This window comes from Protopterus annectens, chromosome 3.part1 (assembly GCF_019279795.1).
Source record: "Protopterus annectens isolate FY-2018-M chromosome 3.part1, PAN1.0, whole genome shotgun sequence".
NCBI classification, from domain to species: Eukaryota; Metazoa; Chordata; order Ceratodontiformes; family Protopteridae; genus Protopterus; species Protopterus annectens.
The window spans coordinates 1811839425-1811852931 of record NC_056732.1 but is presented as its reverse complement, the minus strand read 5'-3'; the positions used below and the strand labels follow the sequence as shown (position 1 = coordinate 1811852931).

Below are 13507 nucleotides of genomic sequence, written 5' to 3'. Positions count from 1 at the left end.
AGCCTTGAAAAGTTGCTACTGAAATGCCAAGATGCTTAATCTGTTAATTGTATAAGATATGATTTGATGTATTCCTAACACTGTATAACAGTATGTGATGTTGAATTTTTTCCTTTCTTTGTATATGTTGTACATATGTTAAATCAATAAAAATGTTGTTAAAAATAATCATGCCAGGCTCTATGGATGGGGTTAGAGTCAGGAAACAGAAAATGGTTACAGCCGTCTGGATGATGGCCACACAAGTTAATTGCCCTAGTCCTTTGAGCCACAAAGGCTGCACCCATAACGGGTTCTCACATCCCTAAGGGAAAAGCATGTGTGTGATACACAACAAGTGAAAACAAGATGAGCAGCAAGTAGGAGAAAAAAATATACAAAATAAAATGCATGCTTACTGATTTGCACAGATCAAAGAACAGAAAATGCTAGTGTAAAACACACATTCACTTCTCTAGAAACACAAGTACTCTTCAGTTATTTCTACTGATGGGATGGATCTAAAAATGCAGCAACCTCAAGGCAGATTTTCCTAACAACCCCTGAATGCTATAGGCTGCCTGTCTCTTCTGCTCACCCCCACACCTTCAGTTATACAATACTACTCTTTCTCATCCCTGCAGCCCCCAAAGTCTTTGCTATGGTCTTTCTGCTCAATTACAGCAGCTATTCTATTGTATGTCACTCTTCCCCAGCATTTGTCACAGCTCTAATGTGGGTGCCAGAAAGGTACACTTTCAGGAAAGTCTTTCCTTGTCTGGAAACACTGGAATGCATTAAGTCTTGGAGATTCATTTCTGATACATTATTGTACAGACTCCCTAGTGAGAATGCTCCCTCCTCAATAGTCCACCAATTTACCACCACAAATGTGAAAAACAACTAATCTAATGAACTATGAACTACTTACTTTTAATATTGTCATCAAGAATTTCGCTTTGTTTCACCATCCCTCCTCCTCTGACATCACAAGATGGAACTTCCTCAACTTTGATAATATGGAACCCCATGTGCTCCACTGGGATGTTTTGCTCTGCAAATCAAAATCAGCAGAAATAAGTTAATATCTCAACCTTACAGCTTTTTCTTTTGCTTTTTAATTGTTGTCCTAAGTGAACAAATAGCATGTAGCTTTCTATCCATAGCTCATAAGCATGCAAAGCTATATACCTCCGATATTAAAATGCTTCCTATTTTTTCTACCTTTTCAGTTCATCTACATTCTCACACATTTATATTTAGATATATGGACATGTGTATATGTATATGTATATGTATATGTATATGTATATGTATATGTACTATTAGACCAACTATAGGATATAATGTCCCTTACAGTATATCCCTATTCAAATACACCAAATGGCCAGAAAGACCCTTCCTAAATAAAAAGTTCACCGGACTAAAGAGATTCAGTTACCAAGGAAGGCTTGATACTCTGTTTCTCTACTGTCATTTATTCACTCCTGCATGGTGTCTGCTGACCAAACCCTTCTTGATGTCTTAAATCTCCATGAAGCACATGACTTTACAACACTTACAGATTTCAGTATCTGTCAGCAAAGAAATAAGACATGTTGGTAGGACCGGTTTATTACTCAGTGCTTCCCCCTATCGCTGGAATAATCTTCATTTTGTAAAACAAATTGATACCCTCTTTTCCTTTAAGGTAAACCTTGACAAGTAGATGGATACCTGTTAAGTGGTCATCTGCCTTTTCGGAACTATCCAGAAATTAGAGGGATTGTTTTGTAGTCTGGATTTTGCCCACCTGCACTACCTTATTAATGCATGCTAACCATGCCCCATGTCCTAACTCTAACAGTACACCTTAACTTAGTAAAACCCTTTCTGTAGCACTGGTGCTATTCAGACAAATTTGGTTAAATAGTAGTTGTAAGGTACTATATTTTCCTTTTGCAATGTTTTTTATTTCCATTATTTTTTTCAGTAAGGTTGTTTTTCAGAATGCTGGGGACAATCATTTGTGAATGAATGCTCGTGCATTGGTGATTCCACATATACCCACTATACATGACCAGTAAGAAGGTGATGGGATAAAACAGAATTAGACTGGAATGCTGTGATAAAAGTTTGCAAGATCAATAACCTTAACTTTGATAGTCACATTAACACTACCATAAAAACAGTTAACAAAAAACTAGGCTCCCTCTATAGAATCAAATCCTTTCTTACCCCACTAGCAAGATCTACTATTGCCCAGACCCACTTAATCTCCACCCTCCCCTACGCCTCCCCTATATATACTAACCTCTTAAAAAAACAACTTGAACAAACTGGCTGTCTCCTACAACAATATTGCTAGATTTGCAACAGGCTCTATATTCAGAACCCATCACTGTACTAATTATGAACAACTAGGATGGCTAGAGTTGCCAAATTTACTTCTATTTAAACAATTAACAGTTGCCTACAAAATCCTGTATCAGCCTACTAACACTCCAATTCTTACCAACCTTATCACCCCCTACAACAACCTTAAGACCCTATGCTCATCTAATAAAATATTAGTACAAATAGGCAAAACCTACAATAAGGCTGGCGACTCTTTGTTCTCTAATACCGTGGGTGAAACCTGGAACTCTCCCCCCAGTGACCTGACCCCCCTTTCTTCACTAACACAATTTAAAATCAGGCTTAAAACCTACCTTAAATCCCATTGGTTATGCCCCTGTGTGAACCCAGACTAACTACTCATGTTATTATTTACAAAGACACCTGTCTTATTAACTGTATATACTAATTGCCTATTGAAAACCATAAATATAACAGGCCTTAAAATTGATTAAAATCTCTATCAATATCCCTAAAATATCAGTAAGACTACCTACCATGTTAACTAAGTTACATGTCATATGATTCTGCAATCAAATGTGTTTTGAAGTGAACATATTTCCTTATATTTTAATATACTCAGATCTGTAAAATCTATCATGTATAAAACAGCTTAATCTTGTATTGTATCTGTACCTGTGAAATATTGTTTTTTACAGATAATTTTTTACTGTGTTTTCAAGGAGCTTTTCTCCCTGGGCCTCTGCTGAAAATGGACATATATCCAGCTGGACTAGCCTGGTCAACAAATGTAAAATAAAAATAAGTAAAATAAATAAATCAGTGTATAACTAGTGAAAAAGTACTGTGATATGAAGACTCTGAGGGTGGAAGTGTGGGATATAACAAGGTGATATTGTCGAATGACCCACCACCAAGTACTGGAACATAAATGTAGTTAGTCTGGGAGGCTGAGGTATGACTGAATGAGATCACTATATGACTTGTCTGTAGGTGATGACCTGGGACAAAAATGGAAGGATAAAATAAGACTAGGCAAGAAGATTGCTAACCCATCTCCAGGTGCTAGGATGGCTGTTGTTTGAAAAGCAAGCTGGGACCACTAAATGAGTTAGCAATTCTGAACATAAAATGCCTGCAAATAAAATATGTTCTTGCTAGACTGATGTTTTGGACAGTATACTGGATGGCCAGTCATGCCCCCCCCCCCCCCGCAAAAAAAAAGATCATGGGCTCTGGGCAGCTGCCAGAATGACCGCCATAATAATCAGTTACTGACTAGTGTAGCTTGTTTGACTTCTAGTCTGTATGTCATGGTGAATCCAGTTAAGAAAAATGAAATTACAGCTTCCTGGAAGTTACAGTACGTTTCCTCTGGCACTTGTATAATGTCAGATCTGTAAATAGATTGATAAAAATACAGCCTCAGGACAGTTAAGTAAAAGTTGTATACAGGAACTGTTTGCAAATCTACAGTTTACTGAAGACTGATTTGATTGCCAGGGTCATGTGACACACAATCAAACTACTCTTTTCAGGTATACTATACTAACCATATACATTGTATCAGTCATTTATTCAGGAAAACCCTTATGCAAACAAATAACCTAAAATGTTGGTTACAGAATCTGCTTTTCAGCTTTGTATCAGCAGAGTCATTGGCCTTTGATACAAAACAAGATAGATGCCTTTATTTTAAACAGCTTTACCTTAGAAGTCTGCGCCAAAAATTCAACTATCTCTTTATAGTCTCGTCAGTTTTTATACATAAATCCCGCTAAAGTCCAAGTAGTCAGACTCTCTTCCTTTTCTTCTGTACTATTGTTAAGTATTTTAACCCTTCTAAACTTTTTATCTGTTAATCAAGACAGTAAAATGCACTGTTGTATATTGGTGCATTTGCACAAAAACAAATGTTATGTACTTACCAGGTCATCAGATGCGAAAGTTATGTACTTACCATAATGCTAGATCTGTGTTGTCATAGTCTATCCATTCTTCTATGTATGGAGGTCTCGGATCTGTCTTTGGCTGCTTCAAAGCTTAGGAGCCAGTGCACAAGCACCTCCCCTACCCATAATTCCCCCTGTATCACTGGAGCTACCTCAGAATGAGTTTGCCCCACTTAAAAACAACCTGATCAAAGTCTTAAGCAATGGTGGAGAGAGAGAGAGAGAGAGAGAGAGAGAGAGAGAGAGAGAGAGAGAGAGAGAGAAAGAGAGAGAAAACTGGAAGATATAATGGCTAAATTCCAAAATGCAAGGCAAAGTCAATCAGATCTGTTACAGGTGCCATATACTGATGACAAAATATCATCTGACAAAAACAATAAGATAGGAAAGGGGGTGGAGGGAAGTGAGTAGCAGAATGGATGGAATATGACAACACAGATCTGTCATTATGGTAAGTACATAACTTTCGCATTTGATGTCTTTCCATCCATTCCTCTACATGGAGTAGAGTCCCTAGCTATGTGAACACTTGGGTGGCCTTAAGGAGGGATAATCCTGAGTACAGCCGAGCCAAATGAAGCCCTGGCTGTAGACTGAATGTCCAATTTATAGCGAGAAATGAATGTGTGAACTTTTGACCAGGTACCTGCAGCACAAATAACATTGATGGGAACACTGGAGAAAAAGGCTGTAGATGAGGCCACTGATCTAGTTTATTGAGCTTTGCATTTTGAAGCCATGGACAAACCTTTTTGATGACATAAAAAAGATATACATTCAGTCAGCCATCTAGACAAGGAAACCATTGATACTGTTTGTCCCAACTTAGCCTTTACAAATGAAATGAACAGTTCAGACTTTCTGATAGAGGCAGTTTGATGCAAACAAAAATGCAATTGGTGATGAAAGTCCAGCAAGTGAGAGGTGTATTCACCCTTGTTGGAGAAATTTGGAAAGAATACTGGTAAATTTATGGCCTGATTGATGGAGGACTCTGATGCCGCCTTTGGAAGAAAGAATGGATTTGTCTTTAAATAAAAATTGTCTTTTTGAAAAATCAAATAAGGAGGTTTTGAAGAAAGTGCTTGCAAGTCAGAAATCCTTCCTGCAGAAGTTATTGCCACCAAAAATAAGATTTTTCAAGACAGGTACTTCATGTCAACAACAGCAGCAGGTTCAAAGTGGGGTCTTGTCAAGGACTGTAAGACAACTGCAATATCACAAGGTGGAAGTGGGTCTCTGACAGGGGGACGTAGCAGGAAGGTACCTCAAAGAAAGGCTTTAGAAAACCTGACAGAAGCTACAGGGGTGTGTCCTTGCCCTATGTGAAAAGCAGAGACTGCTGCCAATTGCACTTTAATAGCAGAGTAGCTTGTTCCCCCTTGAAAAATGAGTCAGAAAATCCAAAATTGCAGAAACAGGAGCTGAAAATGGGTCACTGTCCTTTTCTGATGCCTAAACTGAAAATCTTTTCAATATGCTTTTGTATATCTTCCCAGTAGAAGGCTTAAGAGAGGAAGACAAATGTGAATTATGGAAGGGGAAAGTCTGGCCTATCAAGTCATCACTGGAATTGGAGAAACTTTGTGGTCAGTTTGAGCATCTGTATGTCCAGAAGAGGATCTCTGGAGAGTGAGATATCAGAACTAGGGTCTGAGCCCAAATCCCAAGGTAGATGAACTAGATGAGTCCAGAGGAAGGGAAACCATACCTATCAGGGCCAGTGAGGGGCTATGAGGATGACAGAAACTTTCAGCGCCATTGCTTTGTGCAGAAATTTTGGGATAAGGGGAAAAGGGGGAAAGGTATAAAGAAGTCCCAGGGGTCAAGAGTAGATCTGAGCATCCCTGAGTGACTCCTTCTCTCATGGGGAATCAGAGCAAAAAACTTGTTGTATTTTGTCTTCATGAGAGAGGCAAAGAAATTACAACAAGCTTGCCCTCAGCAGCTGAAAATTTCTCTTGCTACAATGGAATTGAGGGACCACTCATAAGGGAGTAGAATGGATCTGCTCAACCTTTCCACACATTTTATTTCTCCAGGATGTGCATTGTTAGCAGAAAGCAGTGAGAAGATATCATCCACTGTCATAGTCTCATGACCTCTTGACATAGGGGGAAAGATCTGGTTCCTTCCTGCTTGTGGATATACCAAACAACAGCCATGTTGTCTGTTTGAATCAAAATCACATGCAAGGGGAGAACATCGTGAAAGGCCTCCAATACTAAGAGGACTACCCTCTTCACCAAGATACTGATGTACACGCTGGCCTCTACAGGAGACCATGTTCCCTGAACTGTCCTTTCAAGTAATGCCCCCCACCCTAATAGGGAAGCATCAGTGGTCACAGTGGCCTGAGGAGCAGGAAGAATAAAGGGGCACCTCTGTTGAAGTAGAGGGGTAGTCAACCACCAAAGAATGTGTTGTCTGCAAATGTTTGATGGACCACTGTACTGAAAGTTTCCATTCTCGTGCAGAATATGGCCAGAGGATCAGAGTGATCGCGGCAGCCATAGGACCTAGGAAGTAGAGAACCAGGCCACCTTGGCAGGTGGTTTCTTTTGCACAGAAACTGTTGAGCTTGTGAGGGTAGAGACAGGATGTGTGACTGAGGAAGCTTCGCAGTAAGTGCTGTCATGTCTAAATGAGCAACAATAAACTCTGGGGATTGAGGTGACTGAAGGTGAGATTTTTACAGATTTACTGTAATTCCACAATCTGTACACAGGCAAAGCAAGAAATCCATGGCAAGAAGCGGTAGATCCCTGGATGGGGCTGGTAGGAACCAGTCATCCAGATAAGGAACCACTTGGAATCCCTGCAGATGTAGGTGAGTTGCCAGTACTGCCATATACTTGCCGAACACCCAACGGGCTGTGGTTAGACCAAAAGGCAGAGCTCTAAACTGGTAGTGACTAACTTTCAGCCAGAAGCAAAGACACTTCCTAAAGTTCCTGTCTATTTTGACGTGGTAGTATGCATCCTAAATATCTACTGAGCACATCTAGTCATTCTTCTTCAATAAAGGAAGGATTGACTGAACTGTGACCATCTGGAACTTGGCTCGAACAATGTATATGTTCAGTCAACTTAGATCCAAAATTAGTCTCAACTTCCTGCTTTTCTTTGGCACTATAAAGAACCTTGAGTAAGTTCCAGACCCTTTCTGGCCTGGTGGGACCTCTTGGATGACTTGATTTTTTTTTATAATCTTCTCTATTTCTGAACTTGCAAATTCCCTTTGTGAGGGTGGGATATTGGGAAGTTTCTTTTGATGTCAAGAAGAAGAGTGAAGTGGTATGAAATAGCCTCTGGTAATTATTCTCTGCATCCACCTGTCTTGAGTGATGGACTTCTAGGCCATGGAATGCAGAGACAAGCACCTCCATCTGCCTCCAGAGTAGGACAGCCAGGCACCCTTCCACGAGCACTGAAAGGGCTTCTCTGAAAATGGACCTCTGAAGACCCACTTCTGAGGACCAACTCTGCTTTTCAGACAATGTCCATTGCAAGAGTTTCCCCCTCTGCCACGGGGAGCTCAATCTCCAGTACAGTCTGATGAAAACCCCTGAGATTTTCTAAACCAACTCCTCTTCCCTGCCTTCTGATTCTTGATGAAGGACCATTGGGTTGTTGAGACTGTAATCCCTATGGCAGATAGCGATTTGCCATCCTGATCACTCCTGGAGATAGTTTCTTTGATTTCACAACCAAACAAGGTTGATCTGTCATAAGGGGCATTAATAAGGCCTTGTTGAAGTGCTCAACAAAGTTGCATAGGTGCATCCAGGCATGTCTCCTGATGGAAACAGTCATGTCGGCTGCTCTAAATGCCCCCTCCATGCCATTAGAAATGAGGTCGATTGAAGCACTGGACAGGGTTGATAGGGAAGTCATTTCTGAATCAAATGCCTTCTTCTGATCCACAGATAAGGTCCCTGGGAGAGAAGTGGAGATTTCTTTGACCAAATCTCTCTGAAGACATGTAAATTATGACAAATAATTAAGTGCTCTCATTGAGAAGTAGATGAGGCATATGCACGCTTCCCAAACCTGTCCAAGGCTTGAGATTCCCTATTCGGTGGATGAACAAAGGAGCTTTCCTATGCAAGCGCCTTCTTAGTGGCTGCCAACTTCTGGGTCCTTGCTCTAATATGGACGATCTTCAGTGTCACCAAAAACTTGTCTAGCTTTTTGAGGATAAGCTTAACTGTATCAGGTTCCTTCCATGCCTGGGATGAGATAAAATCTACCACCGTATCTGTAGACAGCACCACCCAAGACATAAAAGACTTGAAGAAAACCAATTTCTCCAAAGAAGGTGTCTGGGAAGGCCAACTCCCTTTGTGTCTAAGTAGTTCAAGGATCTCTCCAAATGAGACATTCTCAAGGGGGAGATTTTTGGAACCCTTTCCTTCATCAAAATCAGTATCAGTGGTGTCTCTTCCTGGGAGTCTAAGTGTCTTCTGTTACTCTTGTGTTTCTTGGGTGCCTCTTCCATGGAATCTCCAGGAGAGGACTTGGAAACACATGCAGTCTCACATGGGAGAGTAAATTCAAGTTTCTCAAGTACTGGCTGCCCTGATGTGACAAGCTGGTCAGGCTTTGGACCCTGGGAGATCCTATGAGAGAGGATTTGATCCAACTGAGATGGGGAGAATCTACTCTTTGATATGGACACCACTCTCTAGAACATCTCATAAGCCAAGTTTTCAACAGATCTGAGTAAATTCTTCTTTGGATCTGAAACCCCAACGAAAAGCTCAACCCTGGAAGCCATTTGGTTCAGATCCAAGGTGGGCATCAGAGCAGAACTGTCAATTGCCGAAGCTCCAAGAGGAAAGAGTAGTTTCAAATATCTCAAATCCAAACCTAACCTCTCAGAGTCAATGCTGTTATGGCACTAGAAGTTAGAAGGCTCAGAGCCGACGATACATGGAGTCTCGGCTCCAATACAGCTCTACCATGGGCTAAAGTAAGATCCAAGGGCTCTGATCTAGGCAGTCAGATCAGAGAAGGATCAACAACTGGGTGTTGAGGGGAGAATTCTCTACAAGATCGAATGGTGGTCAGAGTCAGTAGTAACCCCAAAGGAATATTGGTCGGTAAGAAGCACAGCATCATTCTGTCCATGTTCACTTTGGTGAGGCTTTTAGAAGACCTGACTGACTTCACAGATGTGGAAGAAGGAGGCCTGCCACGATGGATGCATTCCTGGAGGACTGATGATTTGAGTCTTGGAGACCTGTTCGGAGGTGAACTAGGAAGGAGGAGTCACTGGATCTACCCCTATCAGATCTGATGGTGGCATTGGATCCAAGGGTTTAGCCACTTTCAGAGCTGATGCTGAAGCCATTGCCAGATCCAGAGAACATTTTTGGATGTCTTATACTTTTCTTGTTTTTATTTTTCCTTAGAAAAGCAGAAGACGTCGAAGAAGCTCTTGCTGTCATAGAAGAGGAAGAAGGAGAAGATGTTTTGACGCCTGATGTGGATGGAATCAGACCCCCGAGGATAGGTTTATTCCTTAACTCCACCATGGCCCTCTGCCCAAAAGTTTCACAAATAGAATAAGAAACATCTAGATGTGTCATTTGTTGTGTGCATCTGAGTTGGGCAGTTTCATTTCTTGAAACCCGAACGTTTCTTAGACATACTACAGTAAACTCTAAGTTAACCAGAACTCAAGCAACCAGAAAAAAACTCGAAGAAATACAGTAGAATTTTCATGTGTTGCACTTTCTGTTTCCACAACCCCCCCGAAACATACTTTACATTTTTAGAGTTTTAAAAAAGAAAACAGCACTAAATTGCCTCTCTGCCTCCATTAAACCTGCCCTTAAGAAAAGGAGACTTTTTAAGTAAAGATGCATAAATGTAGCTGTTTAGTTAGTATATTATTTTTTGTATTTTATATTACATACTGTATATTATATCTATGCATTCTTATAGATATTTTTATATGTATAATATTTATATATAGTCATTTATTTTGTTTTTATTCATTATTTCTTGTGAAATATATTTCATACATTCCCATGTTGATCATTTTTGAAGTTCACATATTTGTAGTATATATGTTCATATTTTTGGAGCGTATATATTTATTTTTATATTTACATATTTGCATTTCTATATAGGTGTATTTTTATACAGGTGGATTTGCATTTTGTATCTATATACATTAACAGTTTTTAGGTTAAATATGGTATACAGCTTAGTATTTCCTTATTTGTCTGTTTTAGCTACCTTTTGAGCGTGAACAATTTATTTGAATTAATTGGTCCATTGCCTGTTGGTTGCATATTCTTATGAATGCATTTAAATGTGTTGTGTGTTTGTAGTTGTTACTTGGTCTGATGAAGCTGAAATAGTGAAAGCGCTTACCTCTTGTCGACTACAATAAAGGTGCTTATGTGTTTTTACATCGCTGCCGTTTTTCGATTGACTTCACAAGCTGTTTATTTGATATGTTTTGGACTTTATTAAAGCCTGGCTCCATCCGTTGCTAGTTCCTCATTTTTGTTACATTTGTTTACTTTTGTCTAGCTACGGAGGACTTACCACCCGGATTCCACCTACTTGTATTCATTTTTATTGAAACCAAACAAATAGTATAGGGTACAGTATTAGTCATGTCTGTTTTTAATAGTAACTCTCAAGTAACGAGAAACTACAGTTATCCAGCATCTACCTATCCCCATGGTTGCTGGTTAACCGAGAGTTTACTGTATAAAGATATATTAATGAAAGACAAAAGGAAAAGGTAACAAAAGTCAAATGATCAATCATGTTTGCTACTAACAATGAAAGTCTACTAACTACTTACATAGAAAAAAGAAGAATATAATGTAATATATACATACCTATTTTTTAGTGGGAGGAATAGAACACTATAAAAATAGATAAAGAATAAAATGTCTTAATAATGGAAACACCTATATCACCACAAAAACCATCAGCTGTTAAGAGGGATATAAGAGATCTGGGGTTGCTCGCATGTTAAAGGGAGGAGCCTGAGCACTGGATCCTAAGTTCTGAAGTGGTCAAACATGGGTCTGATCTCTGATGCAAGACCCCCATACACAAAGGAATGGATGGAAATACAACATCAGATCAAAGGTTGCAAGTGTTGACTGCACATTCACTTCACCATCAGTGATAAACACAGACTGTTGTCCTCCTCAGTAAGCTACGCCTGCTGACTTGCACAGTCACAAACAGCAGTAAGTTCAGGACAGATTGCCCTACCCACCACAGCTCTTAAGCTCTTAGCAACAGAACTGGAGGCAATGACAAAAATAATCAGAGACAAATTAAATCAGAGACATTTTCAAAATAGTGGTGTTGCTGCCTTAGAAAGTTAACAAAACATGAGGATTTGAATTCTGAGGTAAAACAAGTCAGTAAAAGTTATGTCTTATTATGTGTAGAGCCAAGTCCTCCTCCTTTTATAAGAAAGATATCAATTTTAGGAAGGACAGAGCAAAACTCTGGGCAAAAATCAGTGACATCTGAAAGAGATTCTACCCACCCCCTGCTTGTTTAGCTTTGCATAAATAGGAGGACTGCTACAGGCTGCCTGGCCTGTCAGCCTTGTTGACTCATTGTTTCTTCACTCCTGTCCTTTGTGACCTGATGCTGTCTCCGGAATGGCTGTCCTGTTTATACAGCCTAGTTTTCAGTGTTATGCTCGATGCCAGGTGTGTCCAACAGGTGGGCCCTAGGGCCACACTCCGGCCCACCAAAGCATGTTATCTGTCCCTCCATATGTCCTACAACATACTATTTTGAATGGGTAGATAGATGTTTGACATGGTAATGTGGCCCCACAAACCTTGCAAAGTATGGTAAGAGGCCCTGAGCCAAAAAGGTTGGACACCCCTGCTCTATACTGTAGAGTGTTACTCAGTTCCTCAACTCTGCAGCCTTCAAAGTATTTTGCTCTTGTTTTTCCTCAACTAGAATTGCCATTCAGTTGCATGTCATGCCTCCCCGGCCTTTATCACTGCTTCATTAGTTGCTATTAAATGTTGTCAGACCTCCCTTATATTCTGTACACAGCACTACAAACAGAACCACGAAGAATGCAGCCCACAGCCATCTCTAATTTTTGACAAAATCCATTTCTGGCAAAGCCCTTATTTGTCTGGAACCAACAGACAGCATGAAGTCTAAGAAACAATCAAATTTCTGTTAAAATAGTGCAACATCCAGTGGGTACATCTTGGCCCCAACATCTACAAATATCTTAACTTGTTTAGATTGTTCACACTTATGACTATAATCATTTAATTATCTGATAAACTACTTACTGCTGATACTGTCATCAGGAAGCGCACTTTGCTGCACTTCTCCTCCTGTTTCTACATCAAAAGATGGAACTTCCTCTTTCTTGACATTAGGTAACCATGGGTGCGTTACTGGGATGTTACGCCCTGTAAACCAACATAAGCAGAAATTGAACAGTTAGCTGCTGATTCCTGGTGATTTCTACATTTATTTTTAATTGTTGCCCATATTAAAATAAAGGATAAGAAGGGAAATATATCAGAACATAGCAACATTTCATCACGGACTCTGACGAAGCACTGACAACCTCTACAGCAAAATGGCAGCTTTTCACACTCATAATATAGAACCTGCATCCTCTCGTGACATGGTAACAAATTTACTTTTTATTGAAAAAAAAGTAATCCAAATTTACAGTGCAACCACTATACACACAACTGAACAAAGCTTAACGATAAAAATCATCTGAGTTTATGTTCAGATAAATAATAAAGTAGGTAAGATACATCCAACAGCCAATTATAATAAAGGTAACATTAAAACTCATTGAGTGGTGTCTGCTCTGTTTCTGTTATAGGAGCTGCAATGATTCACTGCTTTTTGAACTTATTTTTCTCTGCAGTGGTGCGACAAAGAAGTTGACGTATTTAATTGTGGGTGTGGTGTTGCAGGGATGAAGTTTAACACATGGATTGCTGTCACTGGGTCTGTGAACAGCTCACAGTTACTATACGCCAAAGGCCACCCAGATCTTATCTACTGTCTTCTAGCAGGATCTAAGAGATGCTAACTCTAAAGAAATCTCTTTCTTCAAATCTAAAGTCCCCAAAAGTCATATGATTTGGCACAGATTTAATGTGATGGTCATTGCTGAGGGCAGAAGTCTGTTTCCTAGTCAACCATCTGACCAGACAAGGTAAGAAAATATGTTAGTTTAGTACCCTCTC

The 13507-nt window shown here is 39.9% G+C and overlaps 1 protein-coding gene across 1 annotated transcript in view; it reads right to left on the bottom strand.

The window, feature by feature from the left end:
• The window catches only part of LOC122798690 (gastrula zinc finger protein XlCGF26.1-like), a 115448-nt gene extending 102734 nt beyond the window's left edge, over positions 1 to 12714 (bottom strand). Inside the window, exons 1-2 of the mRNA XM_044067784.1 lie at positions 12584 to 12714; positions 911 to 1033 (exon numbers count right to left, since the gene is read on the bottom strand). Coding sequence (XP_043923719.1) covers positions 911 to 1010 — 100 coding nt within the window. The 5' untranslated portion in view covers positions 1011 to 1033; positions 12584 to 12714. The remainder of the gene's footprint in view (positions 1 to 910; positions 1034 to 12583) is intronic.
• Positions 12715 to 13507: the final 793 nt, after the last annotated feature.